Below are 19,449 nucleotides of genomic sequence, written 5' to 3'. Positions count from 1 at the left end.
AGGCGGGCATTGACATGAGAGTCTTTACATCAGAGCCCTACACCTGATGAAGGACTTGGAAGCCTAGGATCTGCTCGACGGCCTTCCCAAGTAGGGCTCTCCTCTCTGCGCAGGCCCATGAGGGGGACGCTGCGCCGTTGGTTTGCAAAGGACGTGACCTTCAAACACCTTTCATTCTTTGAACACTGACAGCACTTCAGTCTCCCAGCCACCCGCAGAGTTCCCGGGGACAGAACAAGATCAAAACAAAGCCCGCCCGCCCAACGCAGCACACGCTCAGCGCCGGCGTAAAGTACACGCGCTCCGCTGGGGCGGGGTGCGCACCGCCGGCCTCCAGGGGGCAGCAGCGCGGCCGCGCTCCCCACGCACTGCACTTCCCGGCGCGCCCCGCGCGCGGCCCCGGGCTGCGCAGGCGGACACAAAGGGCCCAGAGAGCACGCGCTCCCCCCCACCCCCCCCCCCGACTCCGCGGTCGCGCGCAGATGCCGTTACCTGCCCGGCCGGCCGCGCTCCCCGCCGCCGCCCGCCCCGCGCTCCCATGGCGCTGAAGCGGATACAGAAGGTGAGTGGGGCCGGGCCGCGGGAGCGGGAAGGGGAGGGCCGGGAAGGGCCCGCTGCTGCCCGGGGGCGGCGGCGGGCCGGGCCGCGGCTGGGCGGGAGGTGTCGCGGGACTCGTCGTCCCGCGTTGTCTCCGACTGGGGTCCGTCCTTCTACTCTCCGTCGCTCCGGTCGTGCCCCCCCTGCCCTCCCCCGGCTACCGGGGCCAGTCCTGCGGCCTCCGGGGGCAGCAGGGCCCAGCCCGGTGCGGGGCGCGGCTGGCCCGGTCGGAGCGGTGTGAGGCGAGGAACGGGTGGCTCCTGTCGGTCTCCCGGCGGTTTCGGGACTCTTCGCCCTCCCGAAGGCCCCCCAACCCCAGTCAGTGTTTTAAATTGTCGTTAACGAACTGCCTGAGGCGTTTCCCGAGGGTACGGCCGCGTGGTGGGAAGCAGGGGGTGGATGGCGGCGTTGCGTTGGCGGCTTATCTTTGGTGGAGGTGTAAGTAAAATATCTGTTTAAAAATGTCGCCCTGCCGGTGTGTGCGCGGCTTGGTCAGCTTTGTGCGTGAGGCTTGCTTCCACATTAGGAAGTGCTGTCAGCCCAGTACTCCATGTGACCTCTGAATGTATCGCAGTCGCAGAGGTTTTGGATAATATTTGTAAATGACCAGGTTTTAATTGTGGACTAAATTTCTAGATTCTTGTTTTTTCGGCGACTCCTGGTGATTGTACAGTACAGACAAAAAAAGCATTACAGATGGTAAACATAGAAGTTGAGGTAATGTTAGTGCATTGGCTGTGTTATAGAATACGTGGTATTTTGTTGCTGTTGATGCACCATGTTTAGTCAGTGTTTGTGCTATTCTAGTTTCGTGACTGTGATGTAATTTCTTGTTCTGAATTCCCTTGTGCTGTTGGAAAATTACAGAAATAGAGTTCTATAATGACAAGCTGACCCTGCAGCAAGCAGGTTTGGGATACCTTACAATATATAGGAAGTGATTTGTACGGATTTCTAGCAGAAGTTGGTAGTTAGGTCTCAGGCTATAAATCTTATGATGCCATTGCTAGTAGTTAAGGGACATTTTTGTTGCTGAGTATCATGTATTTGTTATGAATGTTCCATTTGAACATTGTATCAAATATTAATAAATGACTCGAGTCATTTATTAATATTTGAACTTGTTGTTCTGTTGTGCTTCTACATATTATGGAAACACTTGTGTTTTCTCATCTTTTTAATTTCTTACCTTTTCTTCGAGTATCTCCTTACTCTTGCATTTCTAAGAAACGGATTGTTCTGAATACCTTTTCTTTCCTCTTGCTCAGTTTCATGCTGCTAAGGTGAACAGACAAAGAGCAAGTGGAAAGTCTAGTAGTCTTACAGTATTTTTTGAGATGGAGTCATAGTTCGCGAGCTTCCATATGAGGTCCTGCTAGAATAGGATTGTTATCCGTATTTTTTTCTTATCACGTTCACTTTTCTTTCTGCTTTAGAGACTTCCATCTGTATTGGAAAGCCACGTGTGGCATTTAAAAGCTTTGTGTTCAACAGGTGTGAAATTATGGGTAGACTATTTATGAAAGAGTATCTTTCATCCTGTTAGCCTGATTAGGTTCTGTTTCTGCTCTCTGAAAATGAAGAAATTCTTACCAAGATGCTGACTTCAAGGTAGTTTTCGTGGTTACGCATAACTTCTGTCCAAAACATCTAGTGATATCGGGGGAGGACCTACCAGAACAGTTGAGATTAGATTAAGAACTGGTTACCTCTTGCCTCTAGTTTGCTGTGGAATGACTATTGCTGATCTTCTTTGTTTCAGTAACTACTTTCGTTACTAACTCCTGCCTTTCCAGGATAAAAAAAAAAATACTACTAGAGGGATTTGACCAGCAGCCTGCCTTTGCAGCAGTAGAAAAGTGACAAGGAAACAGGCTTGTTTCAAATCAAAAGATAAGTGAAGGGGAAAAGTTTGAAAAGTCAAACTATCTTGATGTCACTGTAATATGTAGAACTTTCCTGAAAATTATGAAATGTATTTGCATGCAGGTGTGTTTATTCCATCTAACTTTGTGATGTTTCAGACTGGCTATGAAGGTTGATAGCTATGTTGTATCTCAAGGGTGGGAAGGGGTAAGATCTGGAGTAGAGGAAATGCTGTAGGGACTTCATAGATTCAAAAAGTGCCTAGAGGAACTCTTTGGGGAACAAAGTGCTGTCAGAAAACACAATTACTTGGGAGCTTGTCAGTCTAGACATACTGTCTGAAATTAAGCTTAGGTGGTTCAGAATTGTACTTTAACCAGCTAAGGGATTTTCATGGCAAACTTGAATGTTTGTTCACAATAATTCTGATAATATATGTGTTTGGGATTATAGTGCCTACAGAGGAAGCAAAGCTGAGAAATGTAGAAATGGTAGGAAGCATTTTTTGTCTTGTACTGGTTGGGACTCCCAATTTTGCATATTGCCATTTTGATCATACTGCCATTGTGATCCTGCCTTTCATGGATCTGCCTTGAGGGACTCCTCAAAGGAGGACAGCCTGCAGACTTCAAGAATGTACGCTAATAATGGAAAGACGTATAGTGCTTGGGAGCTTTCTTAAAATACGAGCAACTGAATTAAGAACAAACTGATTGTTGCACATGACAGTGTATCAACTTAGTGCTGAGGGTGGAAGAGCACTGAGGACATGAAGTCCTGTGGTGTAAGCACAGCGATCTGTGCCACCTTCATCACAAATTAATCTCAGAGTTCTTGGAAGGATGGGGATTTCTTACTTGTCTTAACCTGAGGAGCCTATATTAGTTTAACTTGTCAGTGCTTTAATCAGCTGTAGCATGAAAGAGAGGCAGTATATTTCTCTACTGTCAAAAACTTTAGACTGCGCTCTGTGTGTGAGGTAGAATAAATGTTCCTTGGGCCAGAGTTGCTCCTCTGTAGACTGTGACGCACCAATGGAAGAATAACACAGGGTTTTGTGAGCACTGTAAATTCCAAACATGGCAAATTATGAAAACAAAACCAGTAGTATAGGTTTTAGCTGGGAAGGGATGTTATGCGAAGAAGCTTTTATTGTTACCACCTCTGGAAACTGAGACACCATGGCTTTTGTGCAAAGTAGAAAATAATTCAGGCTGTCAGGTAATGTAAATTAGTGTGTAGGTCAGTTCTGCCCATCCACCCTGTGCAGAACCATTTTTCTGAGATTCCTGTTCCGAATCCTTTGTTTATGTATCTAATTGCGAGTTTGCTGTCCCGTCAGTTCAGTATGACAGTTGAGGAGATTGGTTTTATCATAAATCCTGTACTTCTGGGTGCTCCTCTAGTGTTAATGAGGGGTTGATGTTATGCTTGTTAACGGCTAAGGCTATTTTGAAATACATACAAACTCACTATGCACTTTTGTTATAGGCATAAAAAAAAACTGATTTAGAAGAGATTTTGAAACTGGTGACAAACTATTTTCTGACACATTTGAAGACTGATTTGAACATAGCGGTTGTTTTTTATCTTGTTGATACATAGTGCTTGATTGTTTTTCTCGCACCACTCAGAATAGAAGCATTCAAACATTTATGTATGTCAACTATATGTCTGTTTCAGTATGCATGTTTCTTATATGGGTAGACTTATCAGGACATAACAACTTGAATATTTATGTTGAAATAACTTTTGTTACTGTAAATTGACTCAGTAAACAAAATTTTGCCAATATTTGTGGTTTAGGTTTTGACGTTAAGCTGTCGAGTCACATGCTGTATTGGGATGCTAATAAACATACTAAGGAAACTTCTTTTTTGGATCTGCAATATAAAATGTTTTAATTTGCTTTCAAAACATCAGCTGTGATATCACAGCAATATTTTTTTGCACTAAAACAATGTATAAATATATACTTTATTACTAAGACTTTATACTGAGAAATATTATGATAAATATTTGCATTACATTTACTAAATTTATGAAGAACAGAGAATCCTTTAACTAGTCTAAATGTAATCACTGCGTTTTTTTGACAGATGGTTCCAAACATTAATATAATGGCAGCAGTGTGTGCGTGGAGTTGGTAGGAAGTGAGTCTGGTCTACAGTACGTTTTGTGCAAGAAATGAAGAACATAGCTGGCAAGCAATGTTCTTCATTTCTTGCACAAAAACCTATATTTTAAACAACAGTGTGGAAAAGAGCTCTGGTTGTGGTTTTGTGTTGCTTAAGAGAATTAAAATAGCTTTTAGTGATGCTGCCTGCACTTTATTTTGGTCTTCTGATAGTCTGCAGTCTTTTTTTCTGACTTTTTTTAAACTGAAAAAAAAGAGATGTTTTTAGGGCTTTTTTTGGTTACTACTCATGCTTATAGCAATTGAGTGTCCATGGCTACTATGCTGAGAATATTTATCTCCTTGTTATCAAAGCATCCTTTACAATCTTGTTCCCGTAGCTTTTTAGGAGAGAAGCCTGACTGCTAATGAGGCATGTAAGCATTAAACTGGCCTTCCAGTCTTCACCAACTTTATACTTTTATGAAATACATCCTGTATTATATACTTTGACAAAGAGCACTATTCTGCACATTCAGAAATTTTTCCAGCATTTATAGCGTACTATAGTGTGTGTTTTACATCTGTTAAACTGGATTTTAAAATTTTTGCCTCATGCCACCTATAGAGCTATTCTGCAGTGTGTGGTGCCATGAGAGGTGATAATTTGCAGGCTTTGCTGTGTCCATCTCCAGTAATTGTTGTTTAGCATTTGTAGCATTATGCTGATATTCCTGTATTAGCTACACCTGGCCATGGATCCTGCTTACTTTTGTGCTCTGTTGCCGTTGTGTAGTTACAAACAGGAGAAATAGTTTGCTGTAGCACCCATTGATTGCCACCAGTTAGAGGCATAGAACTACCAGTATTCTATTCTACTCTGTAATATTTTCTGTGTTTGAGAGGATTAGAAGATTTATTCCTACCACTGTCCTCAGCTTAGCTGTTTTCTCTGTACAAGTTTATTCTGGCTGTACCAGGATAGTGTGGCACATACTGGAGCACTCGATAGATCCTTTTATGTGGTGACGTTCACCAGAGTTTGCATCTCCTGCCAACAAAGTTTTGGGTTTGTGTATTCTCGTAAAAGATACTGCACCAGTGTACACTGCAATTTGTAGTGTGGACTTTCTATTTTGAAACTGAATCCGCACTGCTCTGAGTTATAGATCCTGTTTGTTAGCCTACGTACATCAGTCTTGCACCAGCATTTTCTGTACCAGTAACTAAAAATACCTGTGTAGACAAGGCCATGAAGTAACCAGACCAGCATCATGTAACTATATAGTGAGAACCCATAAAACGTGGACAAAACTGCTGGAACCAGTTAACTTAAAATTAAGGGAAGTCCTTAGTGTTGGTTGTGTAATGCCTTACATTTAGTTCTCTTGGACTTTGTGATGAGGTTTCAGCACATTGTGCTTTGTAACTCTTAAGCCTTGTCTCTTGACACAGCAAGGTTTTGGCCTACTTGTGAAGAGTATCTTTGCTGCTTTGTATAGAGAATTCTTGTATTCAACATTTCATTCTTTTGTGAATATGTAAAGTCATGAAGCAGTTTTTCAACATCTACTTGCTCTAGAGAATCATCAAAACTGTCCTGCGATGTTCGGCTCTGGACACTGGCAAGTCAGTCTGACTCACGGGGGACATTCTGACTATCTCTTTGCACCATTTCAGAAGGTGTAGGAAGGCTTGAAGCCTAAATCTTAAAGCTCTCCAGAAAATTTTACTTGGAATATGAAGCTTAAACAGCATATTTAATAGTACAAAGCTGAATAGTTCTTTGTTTTTATTACAGCTTGATCTGAGCTTCTGTATGTAAAGGCTCAAACCATTAACACTGTCAGACAAACTCCATTTACAAAGTTTGATCATGTTACCATTTGTATTTTTAAACCACATGAGCTTCAACACATTGTTTCTTGTGTTTGGAAAATATGGGTTGAATTTGTTCTATCAGGATTTTGAAGTTTGGTCTGGCTTTATGTTTCCTGGTTGCAAAAGGTCTCTGAATGTATCCATGAACATTGCTCTCATTTAGTGAAGTTGGTTGAAGAGAGCCTTTTCTTCATCATTATTAAGGAAATATTAATAACAAGAGTTGATAGTTCTGGGTCTCATCAAGGTATGATTAAAAACCTGTGTTTTTTATCATGGACAAATATCAGTGCCTTTAGCCTGAACAAACTGAAAATGTATACTTGTGGAGACTTCCCCCGTTCCTACCAATTCTGAAGTGCATGTGTACATACAAATGAAAACTAATTTGTGTGCCTTTGGGGTATATAAAGATCTTGAGGAAAACATCTAACGAAGAGTACTGTTACAGGCTTGCGACTCCAGAGTGAAGTGCTTGCCTGGCAGTTCCATATGCCTAAAGGAATGTTTGCATATATTTTAGAGGTTTTTCTGAAGAGTTAAGCTATGTATTTTTCCTGTCATTGCCTTTAATTTAGTAATCAGCCATGACTGCTATAAAACACATGATTTGGCTTTGAGTTTTCTGTTTTGGATAACAATTTCATGTAGCTGGCTCTTTTTTAGTGGGTGTACAGGACTTAATATCTTGTTGGGTTTTCTCTGAAATTGCAAATTAGAATAGACAGTGGCTGTAACTGCTCAGCTGCTGGTAATGTTTGTTAGAACTCTTGTGACTCCCGGAAATTTGAAACTTGTTGACTCCCTTCTTGTACTGGCAAGGACTTGGCTTTACATAGATCACTGGTACTCTGTTTCACTCCCTTAGTGAAATTTGAATCCTGCGATTAAAAAGGGAACTGCACTTTTAAACGGTTTTGCGATTGCCTTTACTCGTCAAAGTCTAGCCTGGAGTGTTGTTTCCGGACCAGCATACAATTTCACCAACAGAATAACGTTGAGAGCAGACAAGTAACATTAGTTGGCAACCTGAAATATTTCAGTATATATGTCAAAGAACTGTCTCTTTTATTTTAAACCACAAAGATTGGGAGGCATGACTTCAGAGCAAATAGTAATATTACCACACTATTACCTGGCTGGAGGTATGTTGCAATGCCTTTCTTTGAATTTCGGGCCAAGAGTGGACCTGTAAGAAGCGTGCCTGAATTTAGGTGCCGGCTCCGTGGTAAATTGCGTCCCTCAGAGAGAACTGTGTGAGTTGAAATATTGAAATATTGGATGATTAAATGGATAAATATATCATGGCAGTTGAGAAGTGCAGAGTTTTAACCCTTCAGATTGTACGTAAGGTCTGATCATGCTGCATACACAAATTCTACACTTGATTTAAACTTAATTTCAATTTAAACCTCGGTTCTGGAAGTAGTTGTCTTGACTAATGGTTTTCGGGTAGAAATGTTTCCACGGTTACTCCTTATACTAAAATCAAGGAGATATTTGCAGACCTGCTTATGTCTATTGTTGACTTAAATGTGTATGTTTTGAGTAATTAGTTGGCTCGCTTATGAGCAGTGGCTTAGTACACATCTTTTAGCTTATTTCAGTGGAAATATTTACACGTAATTGTTAAACTTACCGCAGCACAGTTCCTATCAGCTTGGAGACATCAGAAGTGATATATTAAACAAGGAAAATGAACCAACGTTAATGCCTGGCTTGTTTTGCATTTAATATAGTGATGATAAATCAGATGAAAAGCTGAGCTGTCTTTGTTTAATTCAGTAATAATTTTCACTTATTTGGGAGTGTGTGGATTTCTGTAAGAGAAATAGATCAGTGGACCTGCAAAAGCTTCTTTAAATGCTTCTTTTAAATTTCAGCTTATTTTTTTTTTAGTAGTCATTTTGGAAAAAACCAAATTCATGCAGGGAATTAAGGTATGTTAAATAAGGTGTAGAGCTAATATTTTTCCTTTGTTTTCTGGTTTACTGGGGAACCTTTGTTATCTTTATACATCATCTTTAGGCGGACTGCAAGCATTTTATGAGCTAGTTTAACTTAGCTAGTGTACATAGACTAGGAAAATGCAAGAAGTTTTTGTAAAATCAGAAGCTAAAGGGACAGTCAGATTAGCACATAAATTTCTAAATTAAGCAGTGGGTTAAAGAGAAATCAAAAAACCCTTCATTTTCCTCATTTTTTTTCTGTCTGTACTTCAGTATATCCAGTTTATTATGAACTCGGCTATAACTCTTAAACACTTTCAGGTACTAATTTATAGCACAATGTTGTCTTTAGCTGCAGACTTATTTGGCAAAAAACCCCCAAAACTTTCAATGTCAATAGACATTTCAAGTGTTGAGTTCTTTAAAAATGCTACAGGTCTGTTTAGTAAAATCTGTTTGTGGTGTTACTTTTGAAGTGATGCTGCCGAGTGGTGTGTATTTTCATGTGTTTGTCTTTAAAATATTCATGTGTTTCTTACAGGAACTAAGTGATCTGCAGCGAGACCCACCGGCCCACTGTTCTGCTGGACCTGTTGGAGATGACTGTAAGCTCCTCAGAGTACATTGTCACAGTTGACCTTTTTTCGGCTACGAAAAAGCTCAGGAAATCTTTAATTGTTGTATCTTTTTGACTTTCAGTGTTTCACTGGCAAGCAACAATTATGGGACCTGTAAGTATATAATTTGTGCCCCTTGGAAAGTAGGCCTTGTTTCCCTTTTTGTTGTGGAAGGATTCATTTGGGTTTCTGTCAACTTGACAGTCAAATTCAGCTGTTCTGTGTATAGATTAAATATTTAGGGTGGTATTGTTCTTAATAGTCTGGTACTAGTTTCTTTCTGCAGCTGTTCAAAACTCCATCCTCTTCACGAAGTTAGCAGTGCTTAATCAGTTAACTGCAGTGTTTGAATTGGTGGTGTGGGCTGTCAAGTGAAAAGCTTTCCAAGGATGATAATTTCAATTCTGGAAGATTCATCCGTCTGCAAGGAGGAAGAGTGGGTTGTAATACAATGTTAAAGTTGGTGACTGTAAACAGGAGTGGAGTTGCACACGGTGATTTGGGGGGCTTTCGGAGCTTGTTTGATGGCTGGCTCTGGCAAAAACAGAAGGCTTGGCTTTTGCAAACTGTAGACCAGCAATTGTGGGTACTTTTGGATTTTGTGTGAGAAAGGCCTGCTTTCCTTGGCTTGAGGGAGATCTCTAAAGACCTCATTTATGACTCTTGTCAATGAAATGACATAAAAAAGGACAATGAAGCCTAAGAATAAAACTGAAAAGGGTTTTAGCAAAAAGAATAAAGAACATGACCTGAGGGAAGGGTGTGTATTAATATCATGGTAAGGAGTTTGTTTTCCTAGTGTTTTCCTTTTAGACTTATTAATTTGGAAAGAAGAGTCTCTGGTTCAGATGGTGAGCTGAATCACTGTGCGAGTTGAAATTTTGAGACAATACTTAATCTATTAAGATGCAGCATCACATGGTGGAGAAAAGTGGAATTGTGTCTGCTTTGAGACTTGCTGCATTTTCAGCACAGCTGCTCTGAAGCAGTGAAAGATCAGTTACTAATTTGCCAGTGGTATGCTGGAGTCTGTTGTCCAACTTGTCAGTGGCCCAGCAGCAACTAGAGTGATTGTGGCAAGTTTTTCTGTAGGATACTAACGCTTTTGCCCTTTAACAACTCTGTTTTCACATACAAAGTCTTTCTGACCCTTGCCCTTCTGCGCTGCTTAAAGGTGAATGGCAAAACAGCAGAGAAGTTAGCAGTTAACAAAAGCTTATGTGCTGATTGCCACCAGTAATGTCGCTGTCCTGAATGACTCTGATGACCTGAGTAAGGGAAATACTAGCACATAAATTCCAACTTAAATACCATTTTTAAATTAGTGCTTGCAATTCATGTTCCATATTCCGTAGTGGAAAATACTCTTTTCTTCATGTTCCTCAGATTTCTCTAGTTAAAGATAAGAAAGACCATCTCTTGCCAACCTTTATCAGCCATATCTGCTAAGAAGAAAACACAGTCAGCATGTTAATACTTTGTCTTTATAATATAAGGAATAGGGATGCATATCCCGTAGGTTTCCTGACGGCCTGAGGGAAGCATAGGACTAAAGCTTACCTTCAGAATTCACTTCCTATGTATGGAAGTAAGGTAGCCTCTTCTCCTGTCTATGGGCATCATCAGTTTGTTTTACATACCTTACAAAGCATACTGTGACTTCACTTTGCCTTCTGACACTGAACTTCTCATTTTCAGCTTATTTTAACTTTGACAAATCCATTTAGTATGCATGCAAGCGCTCATTTCAAACCTGATTGGAAGTACAATGGCAATCTCTCACGATGTTACCTGATGCTGACTTCTTAGCAATACTATATATAACCTGCGTTACATTGCAACACTGTCTGCATTTTGAGCATGTAAGGCAACATGTCTTAGTGGACCATTTGTGACTTTACCTCTTATATTCATCTCTAAAACTGTAATTTTTGCTCATTTCCAATGTAAACATTTTATTTAAAAACCAGTCTTCCTTTGCTTCCATAAGAAAACCCAAAAACTTCATCTTCTGTAGCTTTGAATTGAGTTCCTATATTGCTGTTTTAAACTTTCCAAGTAATGAGAAAGATTTGTTTTGTTTTCCCCTCCTTCTCTTAATCAGAAATGGAAGCACTGCTGTCTGTCATTTAGCATTGAGACTTTCCCCCTCACTTTTCTAGTGAATAAAAATGAAAGATTTCTTCAACAGATGACTGCAACAAAGTTATTTCTATTGACTGTGTGCAACCTGGACGTAAACCTGTGCACATGTTCTCTAACAAAATGCATGTTCACAGATTTGTACAGGTCACAAAGATGTTGTGTGTTTTAAAACTCCCTGATGTCATCATGATCAACTGAATTATGTTGGAAAATCCTACTCTTTGCATCTGCAAAGAGAAACCACTTCTTAAGGTAAGTATATTTGTAGCTTAAGGATGGAGGAGGATCAGAGTAGCTGCAGTGTTGCACAGAGGCAGGATTTGGAAGACCTGCTCTGGGTTTTGTGTTCCCCTTGGTGCAGTGGAGCTGATGTGATGGATCGGCAGTTTTGTAGCTCCACCAGTCAAACGCTTCTCCCTGCCTTTCACTCCCCAACAAGGGCAGCGCTCAGTAGCCATGTTGCGCTACTGCAGTAGTAGCCATGGTTGGCTCTACTGTAGGTCTGCAGGCCCAGTGGGACAGTTTAGTTCCCTCTGTGCCTTCCCAGTACACAGCTCATAGTGGGCTCTGGCCCATAGCATGGTCTATGTACTGGGGAAAAAATGGATTTTTCTGAGACACTCATAGCTTTGGGAGTTTATCTGTGTTCAGAAGGGAAGCTTCAAAATAACTGAAATATACTTGTATGTTTTGTTTGTTTTGTTTTTTTCTCCAGCCTGATAGTGCATATCAAGGAGGAGTATTTTTTCTCACAGTACACTTTCCAACAGACTATCCTTTCAAACCACCAAAGGTAAGTCATTTCTCTCAAAACTTAGGCAATTTTTTTGGTCAAAGCTTTGTTTCTGTGTCTTAGTTCTTTGAGGCTTAATTTTGGAAGTTAAAACCAGAGCAACCAGCAATAGGATACATTTTCACAGTGGGTGAACAGTTAAGATTGTACAATAGATTGTGTTGGCAGAGCTAGTATGACTGGAACTGAAGCGACAATGTGAAGGATTCCAAATGTAATAAACAGAATTTGATTTTACTTATTTATTCCAGATTGCTTTTACAACAAAAATATACCACCCAAACATAAACAGTAATGGGAGTATTTGTCTTGATATCCTGAGATCGCAATGGTCACCAGCTCTGACTGTATCGAAAGGTAAACTCACAGATTTGCTAATGGATTTATGAAATTGCATACAGTGCCATGGCGCTTTTTTTGTGTATTACTGCACTGTCGAAGGGTGGCAGTGGGAATTCATTTATCCCATGTGTTAGGGAAGTGGCAAATTCCACTGGAAATCTTGTTATGATCTAAGATTTTGCATAGTTTATTTGGACTGTCACATTACATAAAATGTTACGTGCATGGTGAAGAAATATTCTAAAACAGGTTGAGTAAGATAATAAATGTCCAATTAGCCTGAAATGCAACTTCGGTATTATAGTTGACTGTGCATGCAGAACTAGGGAGAAACAGCTGAAGAGGGCTTCCAAATCAAATGAATTTGGCTGTAACTGGAAAACCCTTATACTGATGTGTGTGGGCTTACCTGATTGCTTATTGATGGCTCTTTGGGTTGCCTGAGCATCCTTGTGTGAGCTAAGGTCCTAATTACACTTTATTTTAAAATGAGATAAATTGTTCTGGTTTGCATTTATCCGAGATGAGTATTTTTAAATGTAGCTGCTTTCAAAGTCATCAGTAAAAGATTAATTAAAATATTCTAGTCATGTAGTTAAACTTTCTTAAGTTGAACACTAGATTTTTGGAACATTGAGGTAACAGTTAAGCAATTCTTTTATCATAAGCATTTTGTGTCACTTCAAAAGCTGCTTAAAATGTGGGTGCTATCATTGTTTTTTCTTACCCATCTTCAAAATGCTTAGGTGCACTCTTAGTCATATTACAGAAAGTTCTCATGTGACTCAAAAGGTTAAACAGTGTCACATCTTGCTTATGTGCTTGAGAGCTCTCTAAACCGTGTGCCTTTTTTTAGAAGTGTTATTGCATTTGGTGTACACGCAAGGGAAAAAAATTGTTAGTCTTTGTCCAATGGAAATTGCTCTATGCAAGTGCAATTGCTGTACCTCCCTGGAAAAGCAACCTCTGCTCATGTCCAACAACCCTGTGCATTAATCTCACAAGCTAAATAAAATCTAAATTTAATACTGTTTTCTGAAGTAGTTGCTGAAGACATGAATTACTTTTGTGTGTTGTTGGTATCAACTTTCCACAGAAATTGGTGGGTTTATTGCTGAGCAAAAAAGTCTTATTTCTATTTATTTAGAAGGTATTTAACAAACGAAAGTTTGCACTTACATAGTGTTAAACAGTTGGCATTTACAACTGAAAACTTTAAGTTTTTATATCTTCAGCACTTTCCTGTGTCTTTACTTACCAAGTGTTCCTTCATTATGGAGCGGAGCAGTCTGGTCTTATGTGTTCTGATTTGATGTACTTGCACATCATATGTTTCATAAACTGGAAATTAGTTCAGTGGCTCATGGAAGTTTCTCCTTTATAGTTCTTGTTTTATGGAATCAAATGATTACAACATACTGATAGCAGCTCTGATTGATGTGACCAAGTATTCTAATCCAGTTTTCTAATATTACTGGTGTATATGATACTTAATAAAATGAAGTATGTCAGTACAAAGTGGTTGAACTTGCTGCAGCTGAAAACGGGTGTTAGTCTAGGCTCTTTGATAACAAGACAAAGCAAGGGGAAAAAAAAAAATCCTATTCTCCAGCAGATTCTTGCGGCAGCATCAAATTTCCTTTCACAACACATTTAAAACTGTTTAACTGTGTACTCTTATATTTATATTAATTCAGAGTATAAAAATAGGAATTTCCTGAAAAGTACAGACCAAAACTATTAGAAAAATCAAATGTCCTTGGTTCAACCAGGAAATGAATATAGAATTGTAAGTGAATACCTGCATATAAAACTGATGAAATATTTTACCAAAATGGAAGTCACACATATCAAATTAAGTGAAATGTTCATGTGAAGGAGAGAGTAACTGTCAGCACAGAAGGGGAGAAGGATATGCACAAATAGAGTATTGCATGGCAGTGAAATATTAATATCAATTTTCTTAAATAATTGTAGATGGAAGGGCTTAGTTTGATCAAATATTTATATTTAAGTATGTAGTCTGTAGTTTATTTAATGTTCATAGGTTAAAACATGGGAGAGAAATCATTACAAAAGGTACAGGTCCATGGGCTGCAAGTTCTCTAGGCTAGTATCAGGTGTTGTTTACTGAGGACCTAGAAAAATGATGCTGTATAAACATTTCTGAGCAGAACTGCTATGTGAAAGCTGAACACTAATATGCATTCTCTTTCTAATCTCCCACCACCCTCCTTCAGTGTACTGGAATATATTAAAGGATTACAGAAATAAAGCAAATTAACTTGTTTAATCTAGTGTCTCTTTTATTTAGTTTTACTGTCCATATGCTCCTTACTTTGTGATCCTAATCCAGATGATCCTTTAGTACCGGATATTGCACAGATCTACAAGTCAGACAAGGAAAAGTGAGTATAACATATACATAATTGTGTGTGTGATACTTGTGGATGGTTATTTGCTATGCATCTTACCTTCTATCTTATAAGGATAGTCTTGTAATAGATTCTTACGGGGTTAGATTTTTAAGTCTTGAAAATACCTATCAGTGGAATGGCAAGCAGAAAATTGTAGGCATACACAACTGCTGGATGCTTACTAATTTTTTGTACTTAGTTGCATAAAACCTTCACACTTTTGTGTTTTGTCTTTATATTCATTGCATGAAAAATCATTTCCCAAATATGAGTTGTTTGTTGTTACTGTTACACTCTGGTTGCAAAAACCCGTGCCTTTAGTAAGATGTTAGGTATGAACAACAAGCATGGTTTTGACACTGTTTTATAAATATAGGATAGACTAATATTGAGCTCTTTTTAGTGTGAAGAACCATTGTCCCGTTGCAGTTTGCAGCATCTTACAGAGAAAAAGAACCTCTTTTACTTCCTAGAATAGCTGTAGAACTTGCAGGCAGTTTCTGATCTTGGATACCTGGAAAGGTAACACGGACAGCACATAACTGAAGTATTACATGCTTCTGGACAAAACTTGATTGTGATTTGAGAAGTTTTAACTCTAAAAGTACTTTACTGACTGGAACATCTGTTCTGGGGTCTTTTACTTATAGTGCGGAACCACCTGAATTTCCCAAAGTTCAGTTTAAGGCTTGCTGACTTCTTGTTGTACATCACACCTAAGGAGGGTTTTGAAGTGCTGTCTTAGAACTACATACATGGCCGAACCCTCACAATATCAGGTAACAGGATTTAGAGATCACTGGCAAGCCTGGTGCTTTGGCATAGTGGTGTTTCTTTTCAGAGCACTACGTCTTTAGAGTGATTCTCTTGAGTACTCCGACTCTGAATTGCAGAATCTGCGGATATCTAAGCAAAGTGATGTGCTGATTTCTTAAGAGCTTGTTGCAGTTGTGGGTGGCAGGAAGCTCGGGCCCTTTATTCTACAGATTAGACTGTGTGATTTCCAAAGGGTTCCATGGAGGAAATACTGCCTGTGTGAGAATTTTCCATCTTTGCTGCTTTCTGTTGATATATCAGCCTACCTGCTTCTCTTGGGCTTACAAACTTTAAAAACTTTATGCGTGAGAAAGGTTACAGAACCTGTGATTCAGGAAGGAAATGCTGCTTTGCTTACCACTGGGAGATTTTGTTGAACTCTGCTGCTATAGGTATTTTGAGCACAATCCAGGGTGTAGTCTGCAGTCCAACAGCATGGCCTGTGCTGTCTTTGGCAACAGGGTTTTAGCACCTGTGGATTTTCTAGGTGTATGGGGGATTAAGGACTGAAACACAAGATCAATTTTGGATAGTAACAAGGAGTCTCTAAGGTTTTCCAAATACATCCAGTCCTAATTTGCCAAGAATGGAATAAACTTCTCCAAAATGAATCGGCCACAAGTTTTCTGGTGGCCTTGACAATAAATTAAATAGTCATAGCCATGCAGCACATTCATAGACAGCCTAACCACCACTGTTTATCTGACTGCTGCTTCAGGGTGTGGGAAAGGTTATGGATTTAGTTTGGGGCAGACTTTTTATCCTTGGTACTTCAGCTGCTTTTTGGTAACCTTGCTGTTAACAATTTTAATTGTTAGACTCTTTGCTTCAGATTCTGTGGAATGTTTCTGATATCCAGAAGAATTTTCTATTTTCTGGTTAACTGGCTGAGAAGTATTTTAGCACCTAGTTTTTGCGTACGGAGCCATTGAAGACTTCTTGCAATGCATGCTAATGGCCTGTGGTTCATCACGTATCACAGGTCCATGAATATTTGAGCATTGCTTTTACCTTGAGGACTTGATAGAGAAGGAGCAATGTAGAAGTTGCATGGAAGTCTATGGTCTAGTATTTCTCTCCTTAGAGTAAGGATTCTTAAAATGGCCTATTTCTGACAGTTTGATGTCTGATGCAATCAAATTGCATAATCCACTTAGAAAGTGCTCAAACTCTGTAGCTTGTACTGCAAAGCAGATAGTGTTCAAGTTGAGGGTGTTGTGCCTCAGCTTCTCTCCATTTGTGTCTCAGTTTTTGTCCACCCACTTACTCGATAGTGATTTCAGTTGTTGTGCCTCCTGTTTGTGAAGGAAGTGAAATAGAGATATTTCTCCAAAACTCGAAATTTAATCATTGCTAGAGAAAGTGAGAGAACATATAGTCTTGACTATAGCTTTAACATCTTGTATTGATCACCTGTTAAGTTCTTTTTAATCTCATCTTGGATTTAGGAAATGAAAGATATGGCTGGTTACCCCTGAGCATTTATCTGTGGGTAGTATAAGTAAAAATCCGAAGACTTGCATTGTAGCATATTCTTAAGAAGAAAACCAATTAGTACATGATTTGCTATACTGATCTTAAGAAACAGATGTAAAAACTTGTCAGCATTTTCTCTGGAGGACGCAGAAGAAAGTGAATCTACTGAAGAGTAGAGTATAACCAATGCAAGGACCAGGGGGGAAGTTACTGACTCTCTAAGGATATTTACCTTTAGGAGTGCTAATCAGCTTGACACCAGAAGGAAAGGGCCCAAGACTTAAAATCTAGTCAAAAACGCTTTTCAGGAGATTTTCCTTTCAAGTTCTGAATGCAGATGACAGTACAGAATGGAGAATGAAAAAAGACACTGGGCCTTCTCTTCCCACCCTTTCCAAACCAGTTAATTATACTGAATTTTATGCAACTAAAATGTGTGAACTTTGTTAGACTGTTAATAGCATACACATTTGGGAATAATTGACAACAAATTCCTGTTAAAGTACAAATAAGGGAACCAGTTGTGGTTTTAATGCAAATTAAGTATGCACAATAATAGGCATTTTAATACAAACTTGTGACATTAGTTTTTTGAGTTTGAGTCTAAATAGCTTTGATGGGTAGCCTTAGAAACTGAATGTACAGTGGGTATATGTTTCTTGGCTTTTAGATTTTTTTAACATTATTTGAATCAATGCTAAGAGGCAAAAAGCTCAATAACATCTGTATTAAGTAAATACATGGCCGTTGTCAATGTATCACTAACAGCTCTTCACTGTAATGCCTTCTTTCTGCACGTACAGATACAACAGACATGCAAGAGAATGGACTCAGAAATATGCAATGTAAACTTGTGAAGACTTTTTCATATACCACATAGTACTGTAAATGCTAGGGTTTTTTCAAAATTAGAAGGAAATGGAGCACAGTTTACTGTTTCGATGTATCTTGATGCCCCTTGAATTTTTTTCACCCATGTAAACGTGTTTCTGGAGCAAGGGAGAACAAACTTCCAAAAATAACCTTATGACTGTGATAAGAATATTTATCCTCTTTGTATGCTTTGCAGAAGACATTTATTACGGTTTTTAAGAGTTGGACATCTGCGTCTTCAGACTACAAGATCCATAATGCAGTTGTAAAGCAACCAAATTATTTTTGCTGGAAAATGTAGCTGTTTTTATGTGATGAATACTGTATGTGTGTCCTTAAAGTATGTTGTCTGTTTCATAAGTGTGTTAAAATTTCATTTTGTTAGTTCACTTATATAATTTGTATTTTTTTACTGTATAGATTAAATATTTTATTTCCCATGTAAGTCATTTCATTTTAGACTTACCTGCTTGTGCACAGTATTGACAAGATACAACTGCTAGTAATGAAAATAATTGGAGTATCCCACTCGTTAGGATATTCTAAAGACTGACTGCAGATTTCTTAAAACCTAAAATGATCTTTGCACTGTAATTCTTTGTATGCTGATCATGGAGAAACACTTGGTTTTGATTCTGTTGCATACTTGACTTAATTTTATTGCAATGTGAACTAATTGCACTGCTATGTAGAAAGATATGTAACCGTTTTGTTGCTATTCACAACTGATTTTTGACATGTGGGCAACATAACACTGTCACAGACCTTTTACAAATCTAAATGTAGCCTTTTCCATATAAATAAAATGCATTTTCTACTACTTGTCTTGGCTTTTTTTTTAAATCGTGCATATCCTGAAAGTGCTTGTTCTAACCTTAGAGAATCAAAATGTTAAGTCTGCATGTGTCTTGTAGACAAAAGGGAAAATAAAGCCATGCATCATGTACTACTTAGAACTGTTTGCAATTAATTTTTATGCTAGCTTTAGCCTAATTTAGCATGCTATGCCCATTGTTTTATATAGGATTTCAACTAGTTTAATGACATGTTACATCTATATGCTTTTGTGGAGGAGATACCACAAGTGTGTGAACATCAGACACTTCAGTTGAAGTGGTGTATTTGCAGTATCAGAATGTTACAGTCACTTTCTCACACTTGAAGCTAGCTCTTCCACTAACGGGCACTTCAGTTGCTTCAGATGATGCATGTGTAAAACTAGTAGTGCTGGAGAGGGGCAGTGTTTTCTTGTAAAATAGATTAAAATCAGAAAAATTTTGATTTCCTACTGTACATTCTTCTTGGGTATCTGAAAATAAAAATGTGTGACTAATGTTTTTTTCTGTACCTTGCACATGAAAGAAAAGGGACTTGCAGTTGGGAAATTTGTCATCATAAAATGCTTTTTTAAGACCAGAAATATATTTGGTTCTTTTTTCTGTAATGAATGCCAAACTGGAATTTAGGGTGTGACAGAAGCGTGCACAGTAGGAGCTTGTATTCCTACCACTGGACTATTGTTATCTTCACGCTTGCTGACCCAAATGGTGGAAGCTGGTCA

At 39.0% G+C, this 19,449-nt stretch overlaps 1 protein-coding gene across 6 annotated transcripts; it reads left to right on the top strand.

The window, feature by feature from the left end:
- Window positions 1-458: 458 nt before the first annotated feature.
- UBE2D1 (ubiquitin conjugating enzyme E2 D1) lies at window positions 459-18,708 on the top strand. 6 transcript variants are annotated; one of them, XM_009934918.2, is made up of 8 exons: window positions 7,383-7,605; window positions 8,951-9,014; window positions 9,109-9,140; window positions 11,306-11,423; window positions 11,887-11,964; window positions 12,216-12,321; window positions 14,621-14,714; window positions 17,819-18,708. In XM_009934918.2, exons 4-8 carry the CDS (start codon window positions 11,373-11,375, stop codon window positions 17,862-17,864), a joined length of 375 nt encoding a protein of 124 aa, XP_009933220.1. In that variant the 5' UTR covers window positions 7,383-7,605; window positions 8,951-9,014; window positions 9,109-9,140; window positions 11,306-11,372; the 3' UTR covers window positions 17,865-18,708. The 6 variants fall into 6 exon arrangements, 5 of the variants coding, with proteins under 5 accessions (XP_075279320.1, XP_075279319.1, XP_009933220.1 ...); XR_012764269.1 differs by lacking the exons at window positions 7,383-7,605; window positions 11,306-11,423 and adding exons at window positions 7,612-7,714; window positions 15,374-15,502; XM_075423206.1 differs by lacking the exon at window positions 7,383-7,605 and adding an exon at window positions 7,643-7,716.
- The last annotated feature ends 741 nt before the right edge of the window (window positions 18,709-19,449 follow it).

Source organism: Opisthocomus hoazin, chromosome 6 (assembly GCF_030867145.1).
Source record: "Opisthocomus hoazin isolate bOpiHoa1 chromosome 6, bOpiHoa1.hap1, whole genome shotgun sequence".
Lineage (NCBI taxonomy): Eukaryota > Metazoa > Chordata > Aves > Opisthocomiformes > Opisthocomidae > Opisthocomus > Opisthocomus hoazin.
This window is presented reverse-complemented; position numbering and strand designations above follow the sequence as displayed.

Coding starts and splice junctions, on each gene's coding strand:
- UBE2D1 (XM_075423203.1), top strand. CDS start 7,616: ATGCCTTTCTTTGAATTTCGGGCCAAGAGTGGACCTGTAAGAAGCGTG. Junction 11,965..12,215: donor ATCCTTTCAAACCACCAAAG/GTAAGTCATTTC, acceptor TATTTATTCCAG/ATTGCTTTTACAACAAAAAT. Junction 14,715..17,818: donor TACAAGTCAGACAAGGAAAA/GTGAGTATAACA, acceptor CTGCACGTACAG/ATACAACAGACATGCAAGAG.